Below are 23,295 nucleotides of genomic sequence, written 5' to 3' on the forward strand. Positions count from 1 at the left end.
ATACCTATGATTGTTATCAGCTCAAACTGCTGTTTTCTTCCCTTTTTGCTGTACCACCTCCTGAATTTATTTTTATTTATTTGTTAGATATTATTAGATACAGTGCTGTAAGTGTTCACTACAATGCCACATTATTTTAACAACAATTATCTGGCAGCTACGCAGCTCAGAACTCTTTTTTTAAATGCCACCAGAATTCCCCTGTTTCCATTCTCATATCAGTATTGATAACCAAGAGACAAAGATCTGAATTGTTACATCAGGCAGGGCTCTGAGAAAGCTGCTCCGGTGGGAAGTGTTCCTGCCCATGGCAGGGGCTGGACTGGGTGGCCTGTGCAGTTCCCTTCCAGCCCTCACCACGCTGGGATTCCACCAACAGTAAATGATGGACAGTTTTTACACCACTATCCCTTACCATTCCTTACTAGCTCCTTATTAAAAGCACTTGCTTCACAGTAGCTCCTCCCCTGTGAGATGGGAACTGTTTTCATGTCCCCTGCCCTGCAGGAGTCGGTGCTGCTCAGCAGGGCCATGGTGATGACGTGGATCAGCTCCTTCACCACGGTCCTGGTGCACTGGGGGCCGCTGGCCAGCCCGTTGCACGGGAAAAAGAAAGGCTTGAGGTGACGAGCAAGTTCATTCCAGTCACACACACAGTCCTGGTCATCCTTACAGCCATAAATTAGCTCCCCATTCTGCAACAAGGAGAAAAAGAAGCTTTTAGGCACATCAGGAAGTCAGGTTATTCATACTGAGCTATTCAGAGCATCAGGTCTAGTATTTTAAGCATAGGAAAGTGTTATTATCTTAATAATCTGCACATAGACACACAACATTCCCAATCTCCTAAAGATTTGGGATCTCAGTCTCCTCTTAAGTCTAATCAGAGCCTGCAGTAACAACCCCTGAATGAAAACCAAAACTGCTTAAATCAAGTGCTACCTTCCCAACTCAATGGCCTGTGAGGAATCAGAACAATACAGGGGAATGATCCTTGGCACATTTTCCTATCACTTCTTTCTGAATAATGTTAGCAGTGAAGAAGCACCGTGTCAAACACCCTTTTTTACCAGCCCAGACCAGCAAAGGGAAGGCTGTGAAAGGGGACAGAAAAGGTATGATAGTAGTACAAAAAGAGGGCAGATCATAGAAGTTTAAGTAATTCAAATAGTTGATTTAATATTGGAAATAAATTGAAGTAATCTTGTTTCCTAGAATTAATCTGAAAATCTCCACAAATCATCAGTTACTGCTTCATATTTTTCCTACGTGACTGTCATGGGATGCCACTTTTTCCTTCCTCAGTGAGGTCTGCATCAGTGCTCTAACAGGAATCTACAACAAAGTATTTGCAACAGCATGCCAAGTTCTCCATTTCCTTCTTCCTGAAGCAGTACATAAAGTTTTAAAACTTTGGTCACCTTAAGAGTCCTTTTCTGTTAATTGCTCCTCAGTGATTCCTTCCCATTAATTCATTCCCCAGGGAATGGTCACCGCCCCAAGGCTGCCAGAGCTTCAGGAGCATTTGGAAAATGCTCTCAGCCACAGGGTGGGATTGTTGGAGTGTCTGTGCAGGGCCAGGAGCTGGACTTGGACAATCCCATATTCTGAGTCTGTGAATTCTGGGTTATTATTAATTTTCTGTCCTCATCTGAAATCTAAGAACTTCCCCATTTCCTTCTCTTGATGGGGTCCAACAGTGATGGTCTGACTAGGTAGGTTTGTAAGAAGATCTTGACTGCTGAGATGCTCAAGTCAAATTGTTTAAAATCCAAGGCAAAAAAAGCAAGCAGAGAACATTTAACTTTACCTTAAATATTTTCAGGTTGTTCTGTGCCTCCTGTAATAAGCTCTTCAAAGCAAAGTGCATTCTTTGTTTATTTCTAGGGAAAACAAAGCCAAGAATGTTTCATCACAGCCTTTGGATGTTCACACCTGGCATGAGCACATGCACTGAACACATTACTCACACTGAGGTCATGGCAAAGGCAAAGTGAACTTCAGATCTGAGTACACTAAACAGTTCTTGGGTGAAATGTTATGCTGCAAAAGGCAGCTCTGATTGCTGAGATGGGTGTAAGGGGGAAACAGCAGATTATATAATCACTGTAAAGGTCCAGACAAGCCAGCATTGATCACCCATAACACCTCAGTGAAAGGCAAAGTAATCCAAGCAAGAAATCTGTAATGCAGATTTTTTCTGGGGGGGAGGGGGGCAAAATTACAGAATCCTTACCCTGAGAAGAGATCCAACGGGCAATATTTACTTGGTCGTTTCCATTTTCCATTGGCTACCTGTGGGAAAGCCAGAGCACTTCTGTTACCCTCCCTGCCTGGAACGGCTGCCCCCCATTTTAACAGCCAGCTCTGTGCCACTGACATCCTGCCTTCAGAGGTCAGGACATTTAAACCACTTTGAACACAAAATTCAGGACCACTGTGGGTGCTTCCCAGTCATTTTTAACTCAAGTCACTCAAACTGCATTCACAAGGTGTAAGAGCCTGAATGAGAGATGTGGGACCCAGGGGCTCTCCAAAAGGCAGTTTATTGTATCCAAAATGCAGTTTATTGTATCCAAAATGCAGTTTATTCCATCCAAGAGGTTACAGCAGTCCAGGGTTGTGGGTGACAGAGCTGTGCCCACAGCTTCAGCTCCAGCTGCAGCCACGCCTGGAGACCCTTTGGTTTTGGTTACAATGCATTTCACACTTTTCTTTGCTGAGCATCTTCATACAGTAGAACCAATCTATACCTTAACTTTTATCTATAGCCTATCATAACTGCTATAATTACCATATTCATGTTACTGTTCTCCAATCACTAACAGTTAGTACATTACAGTCTAAGCTAGAAGTTGTTATTCAGTTTTCTTGCAGTGGAAAATTCTGAGACCTTTTTTCTACTTGCAGCTTTGCTGACTTGTTTGCCTGTGCTGTCTTTCTGCTTGGTAAAAACATCTTCTTGTTTGAGGTGGGTTTATCCTTTGCTCTAAGCCATAAAATCCCCTTCTAACTAACACATCCTTTGCCTCCTTGGTTATCCAGTCAGACTGGCTCAGCAATTCTTTTCTGCTATATCAAAACTTGCTTCCATCTCTATTCCTTCATCAGACTCTACATTTAAAAATCTTTCTGCTAAGCATCCGTATCTGTGAGACTTTCTTGTCAAACTTTCATCCTTCCCAACAACAAAGGAGAAAGGGTCACATTAAATCCCAGGGAGCCACAGTCACTCCATTCCAGAGTCCCAGCAGGCACAGCTCCACGAACTCCCTGCCTGTTAAGTGCTGTTTGTTCTCAGTCACAGAATGCACTTGGGGAGCTCAGCTGGGAAGGAAGTTCCACATCACAGCTGACCCAATCCCAGCGTTCATAGTCCCCAAAGGCTGAGATTGTATTTGTTTGCTTCCAGCTTCCCACAGAACTTGTTCCATCTCTCACTAAATAAATTCACACCCAGCAACTCAGCTGTGTATCCTCCTACCAGCTTTAGTCATATCAGAGATTTGAGCAAGTTTCAACAGGAAAGCAAGCCTGGAACAGCAAATAGAGCACAGTACAGCCAAAGGGAAGCAGGGTGACTTAATAATTACCTTTAGATGCTGATGCATACAGTAACGACACACCTTGTGCTTTATCTCCTGTGAAACATGGCTGGAAAAGGGAATGAAGCCACACTTTGGCTAAAACAAACAAACAAAACAAGATTGTAAATACAAATGTCTCTATAAAAATATAAAGGCAATATGCAAATATTTCCAGTTAAAGGAAAATGTTTTAAAATTATAAAAAATTCCAGCACTTAAAAGCTGAATTATTTTTTAAAATAACGACATGCCAAACTGCTGTGGCCCACAGAAAAGCCTGTATGTAATACCTGGGAATTTCCCAGGTTTCAAAAGACGGGAATTGGAAGAGAGAGGGAGCTGTTCCCTCCCGTGGGTGCCAGTGAAGCAGGAGCTCCGCCCTCCCGCGCCCTCCCGCGGGCCAGAGCGCGGTGCAGGAGCACAAACGCGGCCCGGGCCGCCCCGCACACCTTGATCTCGATGCACAGGATGGGCCGGTGCTCGGCGAAGCGGAAGGGCTGCAGCCGCGTCAGGTTGGGAAGGCACATGGCGTAACCGCTCAGCGTGTCCATGTCCTTGTCACAGCGACACTCTGCCACAGCAGGGGACAAACACCACAGGGAGATCAGCGCCGGGGCGTTTGCTCGGTCACCGCGTGGGAACGAGCGGGGAAGGACAGGACGCGATTTGCACAAAGCTGCATTTGCACAATTATGCATTTGCACAAAGTTGCCCTCCCCATTATCAACCCTGGTTTCAGTTCCCTCAAAACTGTCCCAAGAGCTGCTGGTAATGGCCAGCTCCCAGCTCAGCCCAGGAAAGGTGAGGTCTGAAACAGCAAGGAAATGGATTGGCCAACAACAGGTGAAGTGACTCATTCATGTATTTATTCAAAGATGTGATCTCCCCTTTGCTTACTATGCATGACCTACCAACCCTCAGCTGAGTCAAAAGGATCTGAGAACTGGCAGGAATATCATAAACCCAAGAGGTATTCTGCATAAAAATCCTCTGAATAACCTCTCTCCATGTGCATCCCTTGGGACACAGAAAGGTCTGTGAGGTTGTAGCTCAAAGTTAACCAGAGCACACAGCCCCAGATTTCCAAGTACCTGTTATTAAACAGACACACAGAACACACATTCCTGCTACAGTTTCCACTGTAAGAAAAATGAAAAATATACTGCAATAGAAAAAATAAATCTGAGAAACCAAAGCCTCAGGCACCAGCCTGTCATGCCATACTGCTTCACCAGGATGAGCAAGAAGCCTTCTGTCTCCAACCAAATGTTGAGGTTTGTTTTCTTTTTCTAAATTTAAGCAAAAGTACATCCTTCACACCTTCACAGCTGAAAGCCACTTGCCAAATCAGAAAGGCACAGGAATCTGAAGTATTAGAGAAGCTCTTTTGTATGTTACACAGGCTTATGTGAAGAGTAACATTGAAAAAAAAATCCTTGAGGTTTCAAAAAAAAAATTCCTCCTAAAAATGGACAGTGAGATTCATTGCTGTGAAGCACCTGGACACTTCCCCACAAGCACACTGCAATCCCCAGCAGCTGTGGGCACACAAAGGTTAACTTGGAAAAATAAAACTAAATTCTATCATTCCCTTCCACCACACTTTTATTAGACACTATTTACTTTCCTCACTGGTTCCTGGCACTGTGGACCTGTGCTCACTATATGTAAATTAATTCCTTTTTTTTTCCTGGATTAAAGGCATCGAAGCACTTGACTACAGTACTTTGATTTAAAACTGTATTTATCTTCAAGGAGTTCTGCTAAAGCAGGAGTTTCTGGCCATTCTCAGGAACTTTTGGGAACATAAGACACCACAGGGCCAATCTCTTTGCCTATTTTAGAGCTATCACAGACTACTTTTCACTCCAGAACAGAATCCATTTTTTCCACAACAAATTTTCAACTTATCATTGTCTGGATATTAAAAAAAGTTTCCTTATATTCAGTAGTGTGATGCTTTTTTTACTTTAGAACAAAGGAAAATGTTTTACAGCTTGAGGAAGCCCCTTTCTAATCCCACCCCTGGCACTTACCTGGCCTCTCTGGCTGGATTTTCAAACAGAGCTGCCTTACAAAGTCTAAAGGCAGTTGAATAATTTCCTATTGGGGAACAAAAAAGTAAACATTTTAATGCAAAAATTAATACCCAGTTTGAGAATCTTGAAATGGAGCAGCAAAGTTCAGTGGGTTACACAAAGCACACTGAAGTGCGCAGTCAGCAGCTTTCCCTCTGATTCACTGTCTGTGAACACCTGCTCCTCTATAAAACCCAAGCACTGATTTCAATAAATGCATGGCAAAGAGCATTTTCAGTGCAAGTTTGATGTGTGAGAAGGAACCTGCAGCACTTTGTCCTTTCCACAAGTGGAAAAGTCCCATGTGTCACATCCCAACCATGTGTAACTCAGTTCCAGGTGCAGCTGTAACTTTTTCACTGATCTGGTGTTCAGTGAACAAGATCTGGCTGCCCTGAAGAACAGAGCAAGGGAAATGGCGATCTCTGACTGCACAGAAACCTCAACAATTTAGATGAACCAGGTTTCTCTCCCTGTTTTGCAGTTAAAAATCTCTCTCACACACACCCCTCTTGCAGAGCAGAGCAATGACCACACTTCTCAGCCAAAGCCCTGAGTACAATCCAATCACCTCAGCACAGAGCAGGTTCCTGTTTGCATCCCAATGCTTCCTGTGTGTGTGCAAACCCTGTTAGTTCCTTTCACTGGCACTCTGTGTTCCCCCAAACACTTCAGTGTTTACAATGCCTAAGCCATTTATTTAAAAACAAATCATTTACCCCATGGTGAACATAGTTCTCCCCAAAGAACTGCTTCATCACATGCTTTCCAAAGTCCACGATGTTTTGCAGATGGTGTAGTATTTCCTCTGGAGTCTGGAAGACACAAATGCAGTGACTGAACTCCAAAATAACAATAAAAACCCTGCAGAACACACACACATCCTGGTCAGTGATTCAACAAATAACTGCATTGCTGGGCTTGGCAGTTCAGTGCACACTGAAGTCAAACAGACACATCAAAGGTGCTGAATTTGTGTCCCTACTGCCACCTCAGGGCTGGGACACACAGAAAAATGGTCACAAAAGATGATTCTGCTTCAGGAGACAAAGGGGAGAGAAAGTGACAAAGATGGAAGAAGGGGAGACTGCTCAACACCTACTCTGACCATTATTCTCAAAAGAGCTCAGAGAACTCCAGCTGCCCAAAGTTGCAGAGCAGAAGAGGCTTGGAGTGTTACAAAACACATCCTGGAGATTGGGAAGAGAACAGCTACAAAGACTGAGCCATATTCCAGCCCTTGGCATGAACAGGTACAGAACTCTCCATCTGTCCCAAATCCTGCCCCACACAGGGAAAAATCTTACCCTACTGTGATATTCTGTAATTTCATAAGGAAAGGTTTTCTGTGACACAAGATGCCAAAAGCCAGAAAGGAAACTCACGAGAACTGGAAGCAGGACAGGGACAAGTGCACAGTGAGACCTGGACACGCTCCCAGCAAAGGAGCTGTACAGCAGCATGATCCCATTGCCTGCACTCAGCACACTCTGCCTCTCTGCTGGGTATTTTAGTGTTACCACAGAGAACCTCAAAGCTGCTCTGTCCTTTTGTAACACACACACAAACCCTCTTCAAACCTCACAATAAGAGTAAGTGGAGGAAAAGAAAGTGCAACACTTGGGTACATGTTAGCAAATCAAAGGGGAAAAACGAGAGCAGGAGGAAAATATATAAACAGAGCAGAGTAAGAGGAAATAAAATACTAGAGGACAACACCCAGACACTGACATAGCCTAGAGAAAGGAGGAAAGACCACATCCAGCACTAATCACAAATGACAACAGCCTCTTCCTTAACTTACACAAATGACAAAAGTCCCTTCCTTAACCTACACAAATCCTGGGTGGTGAGAGGGAACATGACATCATCCCATCAGGAACAGAAATCTCAGCTCATTCCCATTCACAGATGGTTCTGGCCTGGTTTGCTGACGTACACAGCACCCCAGGTTTGTGTTTGGTTGGGGTTAACACAGACACACAGACTCTCAGACTGAGAAATAAACATCTCATTAAAATTTACTGCTGTCACTTTTACTACATGGAGAGACTCACCAATTGAAAATATCAATACAACCATAAAATTATAAGTCAAGCTTAAGATGTCTTTTAAGAGCAAGTATATTTGATATACCTAAATGAAACAAAAAACAACTAACAGGCTACTTGGGCATCACCTTTTAACATCAAAAACCACTAAGATGAAAAGCTTTTGAAGGACCCATAATTACTGCCAGCTCACTCACCAAAACTCAAATAGGCTTTACACAATAACTTTAATTCCTTCATGAAGAAGATCACACACTAACATAGCAATATGCAATTAAAAGCACTCCCTGAGGCTGACACTTGACTTTCTATTCAAGCAATGCAAGCTCTGCAGTTACATTGAGTGTTTTTCAATCATAACAACAAGGTTACAATGCACAATAATACCAACTTGTTCAACTACTGGATTATCTAATCCCAAATTCATAATTAAACAGATAATTAAATGTACAAAGCAGCATCCAGACTTCTTTACCCTTCCCAAAGGAGTTAGGCAGAAGAGACTGAGACCTATTTGTTCACATCTGAATTTCAGTGTGTGTATTACTAGAAAATATTTTGCTTGAACTGCTTCCTTCAGCATTGTTTACCTTGCATGACCTGTGATGTCATGCACAGACAGAACAGAACATTTCTGAACCTAACTCACTTTGTTTAAGTCAGGAATACAGATTATTCCTAAAAAAATAAACCAAAACATTTTCCCTGTCATTCTTGCTATGTGCAAGTTTATCCCAAAACTGATTCTCCAGGCTTTGTTTACTGATCTGATGCTAAAATATTTATTCTGTTCCGCTCCAAGAAAAAATGGCCCTTTAAAAAAATCAATCACCAGAATAAGTAAATATATTCAAATTACAAAACCTTCTGGTTTTGTGCATCACCAAGTCCACACACTCCCAATGCAAGGCAAGTGCAGAGCTGGAGCCAGCTCTCCCCAGAATGCAGCCCTGGAATCACATTCCAGCCTCACTGCCCAGCCCCAGTGCTGTGGAAACTGAGCAGTCACTTCCTGCCTTCCTCTGTGACTCTCTCATACTCTGTCAATTTGTTAAATACAATTACTGTGCAACAATCTCTTTGAAGTTAAAATTAAAAAATTGGAAAACTAGCAAGGAAAAGGGGCAGGCATTCAGGGTTCTGTTTTCTTAAATAAACTCCAACAGACTGGCTTTTTACATAAAGTTGTGGTCTAGTCCTCTCCTGCTATACTAAAAGTTGAGATAAGCACTGTTTCCTTTCTTGTGGTGCTCTGGGCTCATCACTGCTCTTGTTAACACTAAACATTATTATCTTGGGCTACTACCAAAGCACAAGATACATTTTTGAAATCCTGCCAATAGAAGCAGCTCAAAAATCTACTTGAATCATACTTTTTTTTACCAGGCCTTTTTTCAAGTTAAGTAGCAGCAGAAAGACCATCAAGTAACTCATACATATGCTGTGTTCACCAACTTTGCCTTCCTCTGCTTTAGCAACTTGTCCCTTGTAAAACTGGATGCTTTTCACATTTATCTCCCTGATTTAAAGCAATAAAATGCCCTTTCTAGATATTTACTTTGCATTCATCCCTGTTTCTATTTTCCTAAAATGAGGCACACAGCAGTTCCCATAGAGCCCAATGCTTTCAGGATGTCCCTCCTCAGAACAACGTGTCCCTGTGCCTCACACAGCCATGGCTCAGGGCTGCTGGAACTCAAGCCATGCCCTGCATCTCCCAGGTAACACACCCTAAAGACTCCTCTCAAGGTTGAGAAAATGAAACAATTTGAACCTTGCGCTCTCTTTTCTCATTTTTCTTCTTTGGAACACTGTGTTTATGCTCCACCTTTGGTTTTTGATCATCTTTTATCCCTGTTAAAAGAAATCTAAAGTAACTCACTTCAGCTCCTTCTCAAGCAGCAAAACCTTGCTATTGTACCATGGAAGAAACTGGGAGATTGTCACAGCTAGGACACTCAGTCACTCACTGACAAAGGAATTCTGTGAACATTTCATGTCTTTGCTCCCATTCCATGGCTTTTTAGCTCCTGAACGGGTGGTGAACAGCAGACCCTGACCGTGGCACCAGCTATGTGCAGCTCCTGTTCTGTCCCACCTGCCCACAGCCAGGAAAATTCCTTTCTTGCTCAGCATCCCTGAGCTCCCACAGGTGGATTTGGAACATTTACACTGAAAGCTCTGCCCTGCCCCACACAGAGCCCGTGCTATGAGCACTCACATCAGCCCAGTTACACAAGGCAACCTCAGATTTCCTCCTGTTGCCAAAGCCCCTGAAACACAGGCACATTTCAAAACAGCCATTTGTTCTCACCCCTGCCAGCCACAGCTCTTTCACAGGTTTCTTGTTTCTCCTCACCCTGGCTATTAGCTTACCCAAGGGCATTCAGGACAGGTTTAAATCTTACCTTGTTCTGGTTGGGAGGGGACTTCAGGAACCGTAGCACCACACAGCGCTGAGGAAAACAGCAAAGAACAGGGATCCATTAGCATCTATTAACACCACCATTGTCTGACTCCCCAGTGCACCCCTCTGAGAAATTAAGGGAAAAAACCAAACAGAAAAGCACATTTTAGATGGTTATTTCACTCACCTTGAAATCAAATCCACCAGCTGAAATCAAACCCAGCAATGCCATCAGCTGAACAAGGCAGCCACTCTGCATTCCCAGTCACTGATTACAGCAGGGAAATGTTCCCTCAGCTTACAGCACTGCCCTGAAAGTCTGGGAAAGCTCACATGGAGCCACAAACACCCCCACCCTGGTATTTGTGCACCAAAGCTCCCCAAAAGGGACACAAGGCCCATTGCACTCACAGCATCAGCAGAGCATTACAAATTATTAAGGACACACAAGTTACCAGCAGCAGCTACACAACCCTAAACTACACCCTGCTGTGGAGTAAATATCTAACACAGGAACAAATATAGCAGGTGTCCAAATATTTTACCTTAAAACCACAGAAAAACTCCCTAATTTTTTGTAATTTTTACAATTGTTATCAGTTTTGTAACAATTCAAAAACTTGACATGTTACAAATTAAAATCAAAGTCTGACACAGTGTCAAGGCACCTGCAGCCTTAAAAGGCAACACACAGCCCTGCCTCTGGTCTGCCTGAATAGCTGATATTAGAGATATTTACTTCCACTGTAAATATGGATGCAGTTCAGCCTATCCAGGTACACTGGGTACAATACCAACAACTGGGCACCACAGAAGGTAGAGACAAACTCTGTTTTCCAGAGTTACCTCTCAGCCAGTCTGTCTCCATTTGGGCCTTCCCAATATACTCCAAAAAGGATTAAATCCATTTAAAGCACTCCCACAGAAGTACATTCAGATTTGCTGACAAAGACAATGCAGACAAAATGTCTGGTTTATGGAATCCAAGCTTTTTCCCTTCCAAATGATTTGCCATTAAAAAACTCCCCACAGCATGACAGCACCAGATCTGTTCCATGTTTCAGAGCTGAAAGCTGTTTCTGTAAGGGCTGAGGGACAGAGCTGCAGATATCTTTAATTACTAACATGGAGAGAAAGAGGAAACAAGCAAAACTAATGACAATGTGGCATCCAAAACAATAACAAAACTGGGTCCAGGTTCAGACACTGCCACTGAAAGCCAGACAAGGCCCCTTCCAGATCTATGAAGCCTCACACCACCACAACGTCTGGAAAACACTCTTACATGAAAGGATACTTTGCTGTTAATTTGATTTGTCCTGCAAGATGAGTGCCCCAAGAGCAAAGGAGATGCCACCAGAGTGGGAATCACAGTCCCCTGGATTGGACAAGGTGCTGGTGACACTTCCTCTCCTCTGTCATGATGAGCACAGGCCTGGTGAGCCCGTGGCTCTGTGGGCAGTGTGTTATTCTTACAGTGTTTCAACCATCTGGGCCTCCTGCTTTAATTATTCATTAGTAAGTGGATCAGTGATGGAGTGATCTGATTATCACTTCTAATCCATTGAGAAACATGATTCTGTAATCTTTCAAGGCTAGTGTAGATATTTATCTTTTAATCAGTTCCCAGCCATGATTCCAAGCAGTGGTCTGGAAAACCTGACTCAGGACAGTATTTGTTCATCAGCAAGTTATTTCTGATTTGGCAAAATGACCGAAATTACATATGGCAAAAGAAGAACATGTTGCTGGCCTACAGATGTCAAAAGGAAACACAGCACTGTTCAAACAAACTTCACAGATGCACTTAGACCAGCCAGCCCAGACTACATTTCAGTAAGACTATTAGATGGTTAGAGGAAATAAAAAAACAAAACCATCACCAAACAAACAAAAACCCACCCCAAAACCAAACATCAAAAAACCCTCCAAGCACTTCTTTCCTATTTTGAGGCAAGTTTCCAGCCAGCTACATCCCTTTGTGCATTTCAATAGCAGCTCCACAGCACCAAGGTTAATCCATCAGATGCCACAGGTGCCAACAGCTTCAGAAGCATCACCACCAAAAATATTGGCCCACATTTTTCATGCTATTGCATTTCTGATTCACTTGGCTGATTCTTTACTTGGAAATATTGTGGGTGGTTGTTGCCATGAGGTTTTTTAGTCAGTTATCTTAAAATGCCTTCAATTTTTTTTATATTTACAGATTGAACATCAAATATGTGCCATACTTATCTGCATGCACAAGAATGACCCAAATTCCAAAGGATCTCTGAGGAGGCTGCCACTACTCCTCAGCACTTTGAGAATCAGCTCAACTAGATCCTAATGCTCCCTGCATTTCCTTCTCCTGAAACAGTGGAAGGGCTCACAGAGGCACCTGGCACCAGCACAGCATTCAGTGAGCTGGGTAACAGCCCCAGAGAGATAAAAAGATGAAAAAAGCAGGCTGCAAGCAAAGGAGAAAAAAAGAAACAGTGCATGGATGTAGGCAAATGTAACACATACAACATTAAAAGGCTTAATATCTTATGATGTAAGATAAGTTAGAAAAATGATGAATTCAAAGGAAGAATTCTCTACAATTTTTTTTTAATCCCTGCATATGTTCAGTCTCCATTTAGTGACAAAAGACTAAAAATAACGCACCCATCAGAACATCACACACTGCAGCTCTCACTCTCAAATAAGGAATTTAAGGACAACTCTCACATGGGAGCAGAGCAGCCTGATGGCAGATAACAATGTTCTCAGTGGCTCCGGGCCCTACTAGGCTACAACAACAACAACCCTTCCCAATTGTTATGGAAAACTGAAAACAAACATTAGCAACGAGGATACAAAACTTGTGTCTCTAAAACACATCCACAAGGCTGGGGCTGAGGTGATGTAACCAGAGGTGTTGGGGCAGCTCCATCGCAGACCACAGCGTTTGGAGTTACAGCCCCACCAAGAAGGGCAAACCCCTCTTTGACACCCATCAGCGAACCATTGCTGGGCTTAGAGGAACCAAGTCAAGGACTGCCAATGAGGAGAGAAGGAGCTGTGAAAATGCTCCAAATCAGTGGCAAGCACAGCTCTTGTCCTCGTGTGTCCTGGGCCTGGCCCCCAAAAGCTCACCTGTAAAAATTTTTATTCTCTAGAGCAGTTACTATAGCTATTATATTAATCTTACCCAATAAAATCCAAAAAATAAAGTAATCCTTGGTAGCTCGGCCAAAATATGACTGGAATCAATCCAGGTACTTTGGATTAGGCAGCAGAATTATGAAACCAGGATAAAAGCTTACATTTGTTTCTTTACAGCTTGGTGTTTGATAATGACCTTATTCTATGACCTCACTAACATAAAATGCAGGCCTCCTGAACTGGAGGGTTTTGAAAAGTTGAACACAACTGGGGCAAATCTATAATCTTGATATTCCCCCTCAGGGAACAACCTCGTGTGCGTCATGGTTTTTTTCAGGTCTCTTGCTACATGAGTAACAAAAATCTAGATAAGAGTTGGTGGCAGTGAAAGAAATGGGAAAAAAATTAGCTCAACTGCTGATAAAAGTGCTCAGATATACAGAAAGATGTGTATTTTCCCTCTGCTCACTCAGGTTTAGAATAAGTTTCTGTACAAAAACACAAAGAATTGGCCTGTCCAAACACAAAGCCTGGGAAACATCAGCTGCTCCTTCTCTAAATAAGCAGGTTCACGTCATTTGTTATGACTCTGTTATTATTCTGAGCAGATCACATTAACTGCTTTTGTCTGGAGGCACAGCCCTACTCTGACATCTCCTTCCCAACTGGAAAAGATTCTCATCTCCTCCATTCCCAACTTGGGCTCACAAATGCAAGATCCACTGGTAGAGAACAGGACTCTGAGATGCAACTTTTTAATTCCCAAAAGGAACTGCTCCCCCCTTCCCACAGCCATCATCCCCCTCACTCCACAACACCTCATAAATTCTGGCATCTAAAAACTCACCAGTGTTTTTGCAGGCTCTGTTTGCAATTTCACATGACAAAGTTACCTACCTGCTGCTTAAAACGGCCCAAAATACAGAAACAGAGTAACTAAACACATCTTTCTTTAAAAGTTGTGCATATTAAAGTCACAAGTTTCCAATTATAAACAAGGTGTGAAACACTCTCCAAGACTGGTAACAAATCTTCTCTACAATTCTTACTCTGCTATTTTTTGCAACTAATTTCACACACCACCACCAGCCACTGCCAAAGGAGATGAAGATACAAAGTCAAACACTTTTGGAGAAAATAGTGTCTGTGAAGGCTCTGAATTTCTTTATACCTGGTTATTTAATTCACTGTTTTGCTGACCCTGAAGAGCTACCAAGAACTTACCAAACTCAGCTCCAAGGATGCCAGAGCTACCCCTGTGCTTATTCAGTGCCACCCAATCATTGAGGGTTTACAACAACCTGCAGCAATGGCACCTACAGAAAGCACATTCTGATTGTCAGCCCAAGGGAGGGAGGCAAACTGAACACAGTGATAAGCAAATATTGATTATTGACAGTTCCAAGGGTGCTCAACATGAACTGTGGAATTGTTTAGCTGATATTAAGCAATTCCTGCAGTGGCACACTGCAGCTGCATGCACTATTTCCCAAGTAAAAAAATTATTCTGACTTTTTAAATTCCACAACCCCTTCAATTCCAATTCTAGCTTCAGGGGTTTGAACAGAAAACAATGGTTTTCTATTCAGAAAATGCAACTTCTGGGAAGGAGAAAAATGGACAAAGAAGTGTTATCTTCACATCTCAGAAAAGCCAGTGACAGGGAGAGTTTGTCCTTCTGAGAAATGGTGGAACTCAGTGGAAACATGCCCACCACAGTGCCCAGGCACTTCAGCCAAAGCTTACCTTCATGGCACTCAACACAAGACATTTTTAAAGGTCTCTCCATCCAGGGTCAGTGTGCTGTGTAATGTGAAGGGTTATGAGAGATGGAAACAAACTAAGAACTAGAAAATTTTGCAGCTTTTGAATGAAATACACGGGTAGCATCATGCACAATTGTTTTCCAACTCAGTTTTGTTCTACACAAGGTGGATAAGATCACACAAAACAAAGTGAGGAAAGCTACATTTCCTGCCAGTATGGAGGAAGTTTAGCAATTGCTCACACATAGTGCAAAGAAGCATTCAGAAATAGGAACAATACTCTTTTATTTAGCACAGGAGTCCTTGAAGAACAATGGTTTTATTTCTTAACATGAATAAAGGATTTCTGGCATGGCATCTGGCTTTACACCATTCAATATGGCAAACCCTTATTTGAAAGCAAACCCCCCATGACACTTGTTTTCTTTAGCACACAGCTCACAGCTTGCATCAGAATTCAGGTGCTCATTACAATTTATTTTCCTGCTTGGTTATAATCTTGATTCCCATGAGAGTCAAGCACTACCTCAGGTTTCACTTTATAGCTAAGCCTCTGTAACCTTGCAACGCACAGATGGTACCAATTCTGAGAGAATTTAATGATTGCACTCTGCAAGAGTGAGAAGGAAATGTCTGCCCTTCAGCCACAGCAGCTAATCAGATCACCTGAAGTGATATCAAGTGATACACCACTGCTATGAGGTGCAAACACCTACCAGAGAGAGAGCAGGATGAATAAACCCATTGATGCCTGACCCTCATGTGCACTGGCACTGCCTGGGGAGCACAGCACATGGAAACAAGGAAAAATGCTCCTTAACATTTAAAAGCACATGAAATGCCTCATCCATCTGTCAGACAGGTGAGTTGTAGCAATCAGAACATAAAAACACACCCTGAGCTCCCTCCCTTTCAGCTGCTCTGAATCCCCCTCTATCAGCAGCACACTCACCCCAGCTTTAAGCTGCCAAGTCATCTGACGGCATGCAGGGGAAAGCAGGCATTCCAGGAAATTATTAATGGGGGCAGGAAATACAGAGTCAAACAGTAAAAGGGATTAGAACGGAGTTAAATAATTAAATGGACAGTTAGAACAAGTGAATAATCCTCAGCATCCAGAACAAGCCAAGCAGAAGGCAGCTAAGCCACTTTGTGCTCATGCAGAACCCAGTGACTGCTCCTTCCCAAAAAAAGGCAGGTTGGGGAGGACACTTGAAGGGGGTCAGGACACCTCCCTGACACTTTATTCCATGTCACAGACACATCCACTGAAAGGCTGGGAGGGAGGAAGAACCAAAAGAGTGAATGAAGCAGGCTCAGACTGAGCACTCCTACACAGCTTTGGGTCAGCCAGGCTGCTTTACTCAACCCACAGCCACTGTCAGTGAGGGCAGATACAGAAAAGGCACAGAAACTCCAGCACTGCATTGCAAGCACCTGCTACAGACACAAAAGAAATATTTTTGAGACAACAACTTGATCTCAACTGCAAAAGGAACTCATTCAAGTTTGAGCCAGCACTGAATCCAACCAGAAAAAAACAGGATCATTTTTAATCAAGGCTAATGACCTCCTGAGTTTGACTGCAAGACTGGGATTGGTTTTACATTTTAATGATATTGCCTTCCTTCAGCATTCTCAAAAGTCACACCAAAAAAAGGAAAAAAACTGACCCACAGTAGAGTTGAATTTCCAAAGAAGGTCACCAAAAGACAAGTCTGCTCCAACCCTCATTATTAGCAAAAGAGAGCACCTCTGAAATAAATAAGTATTCTGCAGGGAGGAGCGAGGTGCTGCTGCTGCTGCAGGTAAATGATTGCTGTCATTTGGGATTAGTGTTGGAGCAGAGCTTCTGTCTCCCATCTCCATCCACACTCAGGCTGTGCTTCCCCATCTGCATCTACAAAACTTAAGGCACTCTTACAAGAAAAGTTTTAATTGCTGCTTTTCTGCTCTCTCTCCTCTCCACATGCAGCCCTGCCACCCAGTGCCACCTTCCCTTGCACTCCATGGAAGGCACTGAACCACTCTGCATTCAGAGCATCCTTGCACTGCAGAAACCTGGGAAACACAAGAAAAATTTACAGTTAACCACTGGTACAATATTGAATTGAAATCCTGACACAGAATTAAAATTCCTTGATGTTGACTCAATCTAATAACTTTGGAGAAGTGTGTGTCAATAAAAAGCTTCACAGCTAATTCACAGAACTGGAAGTACTTTCAACTTTTAATTCTTTGTTTACAGTAAAACCTTTGCAGATTGTACTCAAGTAGAGTTAGGTCAATTAGTTATGGCATCCACAGTCACATTGTACCTGTTTAGCCAAAGAATTAAACACAAACAAATACAAAACTTTTTTTTCTCATCCACTGACCATAGATGTGCATGTAAATATCAATTAGCCAAGGTCAATGCAAGGAATCCAACAGTTTAATGCAGGTGTCACAAAGGTTCCCAAATTCCACCTCAAACTGGTGATTGCCCTCTGTTCATAAAATCCTCATTGTTGTTCCCAGCAGGACAGGCATCTCTTCCTCTCTTTTCACTGATTACACACCCTGATTACACACTTGGCTTTTTCAACTGGTTTTCAGAGCTGCTTCAGTCAATTTGGGCAGAAGCTCCTCCACTTGTTTGCAATAAGTAAATAAAATGCTAAAAAATCATCTAAGAAAGAAGGACTATTCCCTTCAGTCATCAAACTGTCCTCCTGTCCTTTGTCTAAGCAGGCAAAAGGGGTGCAGGTGTGGGGGTTTTGTTAAACACTGTTTTGTTAGACACTGCTGAGATACACACACACCCAAAAAAACAACAATGCTGGAGAGTCCAGGTCAAAGAAATGCCCTATGAAATTAAAAAATAACAAACAAAACCCAAACATCGAACAGAAGAGACAGAAAATTCTACAGAATCAGATGCAGAACTCCTCCCTACATTACATGATTGCCAAATGCATCAGAAGCAGGCATCAGCACAGGTTTGGAATGTAAACACCAGAATCTCATCAAGGAGACAAAGATGTTTAAGTTCAAGTCTTACCATAACTGTGCCTTTCCCAATTAGTCAAATTAAAATTCAATAAATACAAGTTGCATTTTACTCTTTCTGGTAATATCTTTCTGTAAAAGAACTAAGAGACCAGAATGTAGCCATGTTTAATCAGAGCAAAATTCAGAGAGGCCATTATTAATTAACTATTGTATTTATATCCACGGGAACAGCAAAATTTCCCTAACTGAAGATTCTTTAATACAGAAATAATCATCCTGTTCTATATTTTCATGAAATCAAGACATTTATAGATATTAATGAAAAGAAAAAAACAATCAGAACACAACTGAACAGAAAACAGAACACAGCTGAAAAAAAAATTGCTTTCTAGTCAGGGATCTGGAATTTTTCAGGAACAATTCAGAAGTTTGGGGGGGCATCAGTACTTACACAAACTTCAATAGCACAAACAGATTCAGGCAGCTCCACACAGAAAAACAAGAGAAGAAACAGGCCACACGAGTTTTGGGCCTTGTACAAAATGACATCATCAGAAAAAGCACCTTAAGAAGATTCCCTCAACGACAGCAAGTAATGATCAGCATCATCCCTTTCTGCCAAACAAGAGCAGAGGAAAGCTGCACATAATGAAGTCATTCCAACCAGAAGCTTTCAACTCTTTCAGCAACACCCTTCTGTCTAAACACACAATCCCGTCCTCTCCTCAAGTCAGTTCATTGCAACAGAACTGAACTTGTCATTACTCTTATAAACAAAACAACCAACAGCCACAGAAAAACTCTTTCATAATGCAAAGGCATTATGAGGAACAATTATCTACCCTGATTTGACACAAATCCCTTTCTCAGAGTTATTGCAAAGTCCCAAACCCAATGCCTCTCTGCAGACAGTGACCTCCTGCCCTGCTGTGCAGCCATCACAATGCAGGTGCCAGCAGAAGCAGCTGCACACACAGTGAGAGCAGAGACTGCTGCTAAAACACCAGATCCCTTCTCTCCCTGCTCCTCTGCAGGCCCCTGTGCAGCCAGCACAAGGATTGGGAAGGATTCTAAAGCAGCACTGGACATCCTGCATCTTCACTACAGGTCCTGAAGGGAAAATAAATATCACAAAGAGACATATTATTTGTCTAATACAGGCACAAATTTGAGAATCTTCTGTGAGCTTCACTACCTGCCTTGACTCCCTCATCCAGACTCCTCAGCTGCTTCCCTCACCTTCTCCATCTCTTCTCCTTTCCCTACCTGTAAGCTCACAGATGCTGTGGAGATGGTTCACGTTTTTCTAATTAAGTCCTGTACCAAAACCCAAAGAAATCTGCTGGAGCTGCAAACATTCCAAGACACAAAGCAGATGAACACTAACAATCCAGGCATCTGAAGCCATAAACCACAACCTTTTGCAACAGCATGACAAGGCTGTTCTAGACCATCTCACTGAATAAAAACCAAGCTGGGGGGAAAAGCCTCCTACTTTCCACTTCCCCATACTCACCCTGAAACACAAGTTTAATGTTCAAATGTATTTCAAAATGAGGGTTTTGGTTAGCACAATATCCCAACACACAAGAAGTAAAAGAGAGGCCAGGAGGAATGTACATACTCCACGTCATACAGCAGCTACTGCAGACCACCAGCACATGTTTCAACAGCAGAAGGAAATCCAAGTTATTACTCCTCGAGCTGCTTACACTACTTTCTACAAACATCTCCTGAAGCCTTTTGAAATGAAGTGTTAAGTGTTCCATAAGAGCAAGCAACTGACCCAAGTGCAGAACTCCAGAGGAGGATTTCCAGCTCTGATCTGTGCTGCAGAAAGACACAACAGCTAACCAGGAGATAACAGCCCTGCAGCAGCTCCTCTGAACCCTCTCTGCTGCTCATGAGGAGGGAGGAGGAGGGAAAGCACTGTTTTGCTCTCTTTCTAATAAAATCTGAAGCCAAATCTGAAGCAGAAGGAGTGACTCTCCACTAAAAAACTCTGTGAAAAAGAAACCTCCTTTCTAAAGCACCTGGATGGCTGTGATGGTGCTTGGTTGAGGGTTTGTGGAGCTGTATCTGTATCTGTCCTGCAGCACAGATGTCTCACCAACACCTCACAGTCACCAGCTTTATTTCACACTAGAATCATGAGGCAGGAAAGTTGTCTGATCATTCTAGCACTTCAGCAGACTGCAAGACTACACAAAGGCCTTTTGACCACAACTCAGTTTCAATTTGAATTCATTCATTCACAGCTTCAATAAAAACCAAAAGGAAAAGCCTGACTACCAGAGACATTTATACCATAGTTCTGTACATCCTCTGGAACTTTAGAGTCTCCAGAACTGAAACTTTAAAAACTCATTAAAGCAGAAGTTTGAGTGCTCATCAAGCAAACGAGCACAGAGCTCCAGTGATAACAATGGGAACTGGAAATGCTGGGCAGGCATTCCATCTTCACTCCCCGGATCACTGCCTAAATGCTGCCAAACTAATTAAAGTAACTCTGTAAAGCTACCACTGTAAGAAGAGATGTGTTGCACAGCCCCTGGTGTGCCTCAGGATCCTTATCCTGCACTGCAGGGACAGGGAGCAGAGATGCACTTGCAGTGATTTCAGCACACAGTGACACTCCTGTCACTGTTACACCCTGCAGGATTAATAACCAGCAAGAGGAAAAAGCACAGAGAGCACTGACAGCACTTTCATGGAAAGAGCAGAGCCCGTTCCATAGGATGCCAGCACATCCCAGTGCCAGACAAAGCTGGAAAGTGGCTGCGTGTCGCCGGTGTCCAGGGCTTGCCAGCTCCTGCCAGCAGAGCTGTGTGCTGGCCATGTGACTTTTCCATGACCAACTTTTTCATTTGGTACTCTCTGGATTAACAATGCCTTACATTCAAGTCTTAAAGGGCACCTACAGGGAATGGAGCAACCCCAGGAACTGAGCAGAGCCCTAAGCCCAGGAGAGCTCCCTGTGACAGCACGGGCCCCACAGCCCTGCCTGTCCATGCCCAGGCCAGCACAGCCCCACAGGCTGCAGCAGGAGGGTCCAGCCAGGCTGCCCACCCAGCCCACACAGCCTGCACTGCTGTTCTCAGCTCCAAGGCACGGGGCAGAGAGCAGCAGCTCAAACACAACAGCCCAGACCTCGTCTCAGGACAGGCCAAGCAGCTCATGCCCTCTTCTCCAAAAGGATAGGGATTCACTTTTTTGTTGTAGTTTAAAAAGTAAAACTTCTCAAATTTTCCAAAAGCAAGGAAGAGAGGCTTAGACACAGAGAGGCAAGGAGCAGCTTTCTCTCCACATTTCAAAACACCACATCAGAACATGGGAACCACAAGCACATGCACGGCTCCAATCTGGCCTCTCACTTGTATCTGAGCATCCATTCACGTCTCTCCCACCACCACCAAATCCCTGTCCCTTCCTCCTGCACTGATACACAAAAAACATGAACTGGGAAGCTACAGGATGAAGTGAGAACAGTCAAAATGTCTTAGCTGTGCTGCTGATCCCTCCACACTGGTGATCACAAGCACGATGATTAATGGTGCAAGCATATCCTGTTCCTAAGAGACACAAAGTTACAATTAACATCTAAATAGTATTTATAGGCTTCAGGTTTACCAGACCTTGTCATCAATAGACACAAAGATCCAAAATGTAAGCTCTCCTGTTTCAAAGTTGTGTATAAAGGAAAAAATGTATCTATTTCACTTTCACTCTAACTTTAAAAAGTTTTAGCATCTTGTTAAAGAGAGAACTGGCACGCTCAGCAGCTATTCTGAATCACTGGCTGACTTCCTCACTTTCCACGTCTTTAAAGATAATCACAATTACATCACTAATAATCCATTATTTATCCTGGTTCCCGTCATCCAGTGACTGAGAAGTTTCTACACTGCCTTTTTCAAGGTTCAATGTGACAGGAAACAAAATCACACATGTTCTTCTTCCACAAAAATAGCTTATAAATAGTGTTTGATATAAAGAAAAAGAGGGGGAAAAAGCCGGAGCCACAGAAGTGCCCTCCTAAAGTTTGGAGAGCACCACAAGATTTCTAGCATTTTCTCAGGCTTGGTATTTGTTAATATTTTACATCTAATTCATACTTATAACACAGAAAACAGACATTAAAATAATCCATCCTTTACAGTCATTCATTTAGACATAATTTTAAAAAATTATTTTCAAGATTCAACTCTTATTATAGATCTTTTTCTACAAAAATCCTACATTTCAACATTCTGGTTTTGCTGAGTTTTGATCTATGAGTCATCAAGAACATTCTGTGGCAAATCCATACCAGCTTTTAAACTAAAATACAAATACATCTTTAAAGCACAAACACAGCCACAGGCACTTTTTAGAAAAGGAATAAACTCCTTTAAGGGTCATGTATTCCACTGTATTAAGTAAATAATGCACATGTAAGGGGGGCACGAATACACTGTCAGCATAAACTGACACAGAGTCTGCTCGATTGGATTCAGCTTTGTTTAATCATTTCTGCTTCAAGTGTTGAATCTATTTTACTGGTATTTTTAAATAAAATACACGTCCATTCCCCTCCCACCTCCCAAAAAAAACCCCAGACAAAAAGGGGAAAAAATCAACAAAACAAAAAACCAGCCCAACAGGTACACGGGAGAATGGGGATGAAGTGCCCGGCGGGGTCACGGCACGGCAGCTCCGTGGCAAAGCCAAAAACCTCAATGAGAGTCGGAGCCCGGCCCAGCACTGCAGCGAGGGCTCAAACTCCTCACCGAGCCACAGTCGGTGACAAAGGGAAAAACACGCCTTCAGCAGCTCGCTTTCTCCTGTCACATCACCCACACCCGGGAATGATGGTGGAAGAGGCGAATTTTTAGCACTTTTCCCCACAGCTCCCATCTCCAGGCGGCAGCTGCCCGGCCACCGGCTGCTCTCGCTGCCATCCTTGCTGGCCGTGACGGAGGGCCCGGGGAAACGCCGGCTCATCCTCCCCACGGGACGGGCCCGATCTCCCCGGGACAGAAAACTGCTCCGGCAAAGAAAGCAGCGAGGGCGGGCGCCGGGGCCGAGCGGCCGCTCCCGCCGGGCCGCCCCCCTCACGCGGGCCCGGCTCGGGGCTGCCCCGTACCTGGCAGTGTGAGACGACGAGGCTCTGGTTGCCTTCCCCGTGGTACTTCCATTCATTCTCATCCATCTTCTCCACTTCCATGCCCGGCCCGGGCCGCGCGGAGGGCAGGAGCAGCCGCCGGCCCCGCCGCCTCACGCCGCCACCATCGCGGCTGC

The 23,295-nt window shown here is 43.4% G+C and overlaps 1 protein-coding gene across 1 annotated transcript in view; it reads right to left on the minus strand.

Annotated features, from left to right (window-relative positions):
* The window catches only part of IPPK (inositol-pentakisphosphate 2-kinase), a 30,064-nt gene extending 6,769 nt beyond the window's left edge, over positions 1–23,295 (minus strand). The window contains exons 1-9 of the mRNA XM_058812771.1: positions 23,141–23,295; positions 10,125–10,172; positions 6,385–6,480; positions 5,624–5,690; positions 4,037–4,158; positions 3,594–3,683; positions 2,237–2,295; positions 1,811–1,883; positions 416–695 (exon numbers count right to left, since the gene is read on the minus strand). Of these exons, the coding sequence (XP_058668754.1) occupies positions 416–695; positions 1,811–1,883; positions 2,237–2,295; positions 3,594–3,683; positions 4,037–4,158; positions 5,624–5,690; positions 6,385–6,480; positions 10,125–10,172; positions 23,141–23,221 (916 nt within the window). The 5' untranslated portion in view covers positions 23,222–23,295. The remainder of the gene's footprint in view (positions 1–415; positions 696–1,810; positions 1,884–2,236; positions 2,296–3,593; positions 3,684–4,036; positions 4,159–5,623; positions 5,691–6,384; positions 6,481–10,124; positions 10,173–23,140) is intronic.

The sequence above is a fragment of the Ammospiza caudacuta genome, chromosome 12, assembly GCF_027887145.1.
Source record: "Ammospiza caudacuta isolate bAmmCau1 chromosome 12, bAmmCau1.pri, whole genome shotgun sequence".
Classification (NCBI taxonomy): domain Eukaryota; kingdom Metazoa; phylum Chordata; class Aves; order Passeriformes; family Passerellidae; genus Ammospiza; species Ammospiza caudacuta.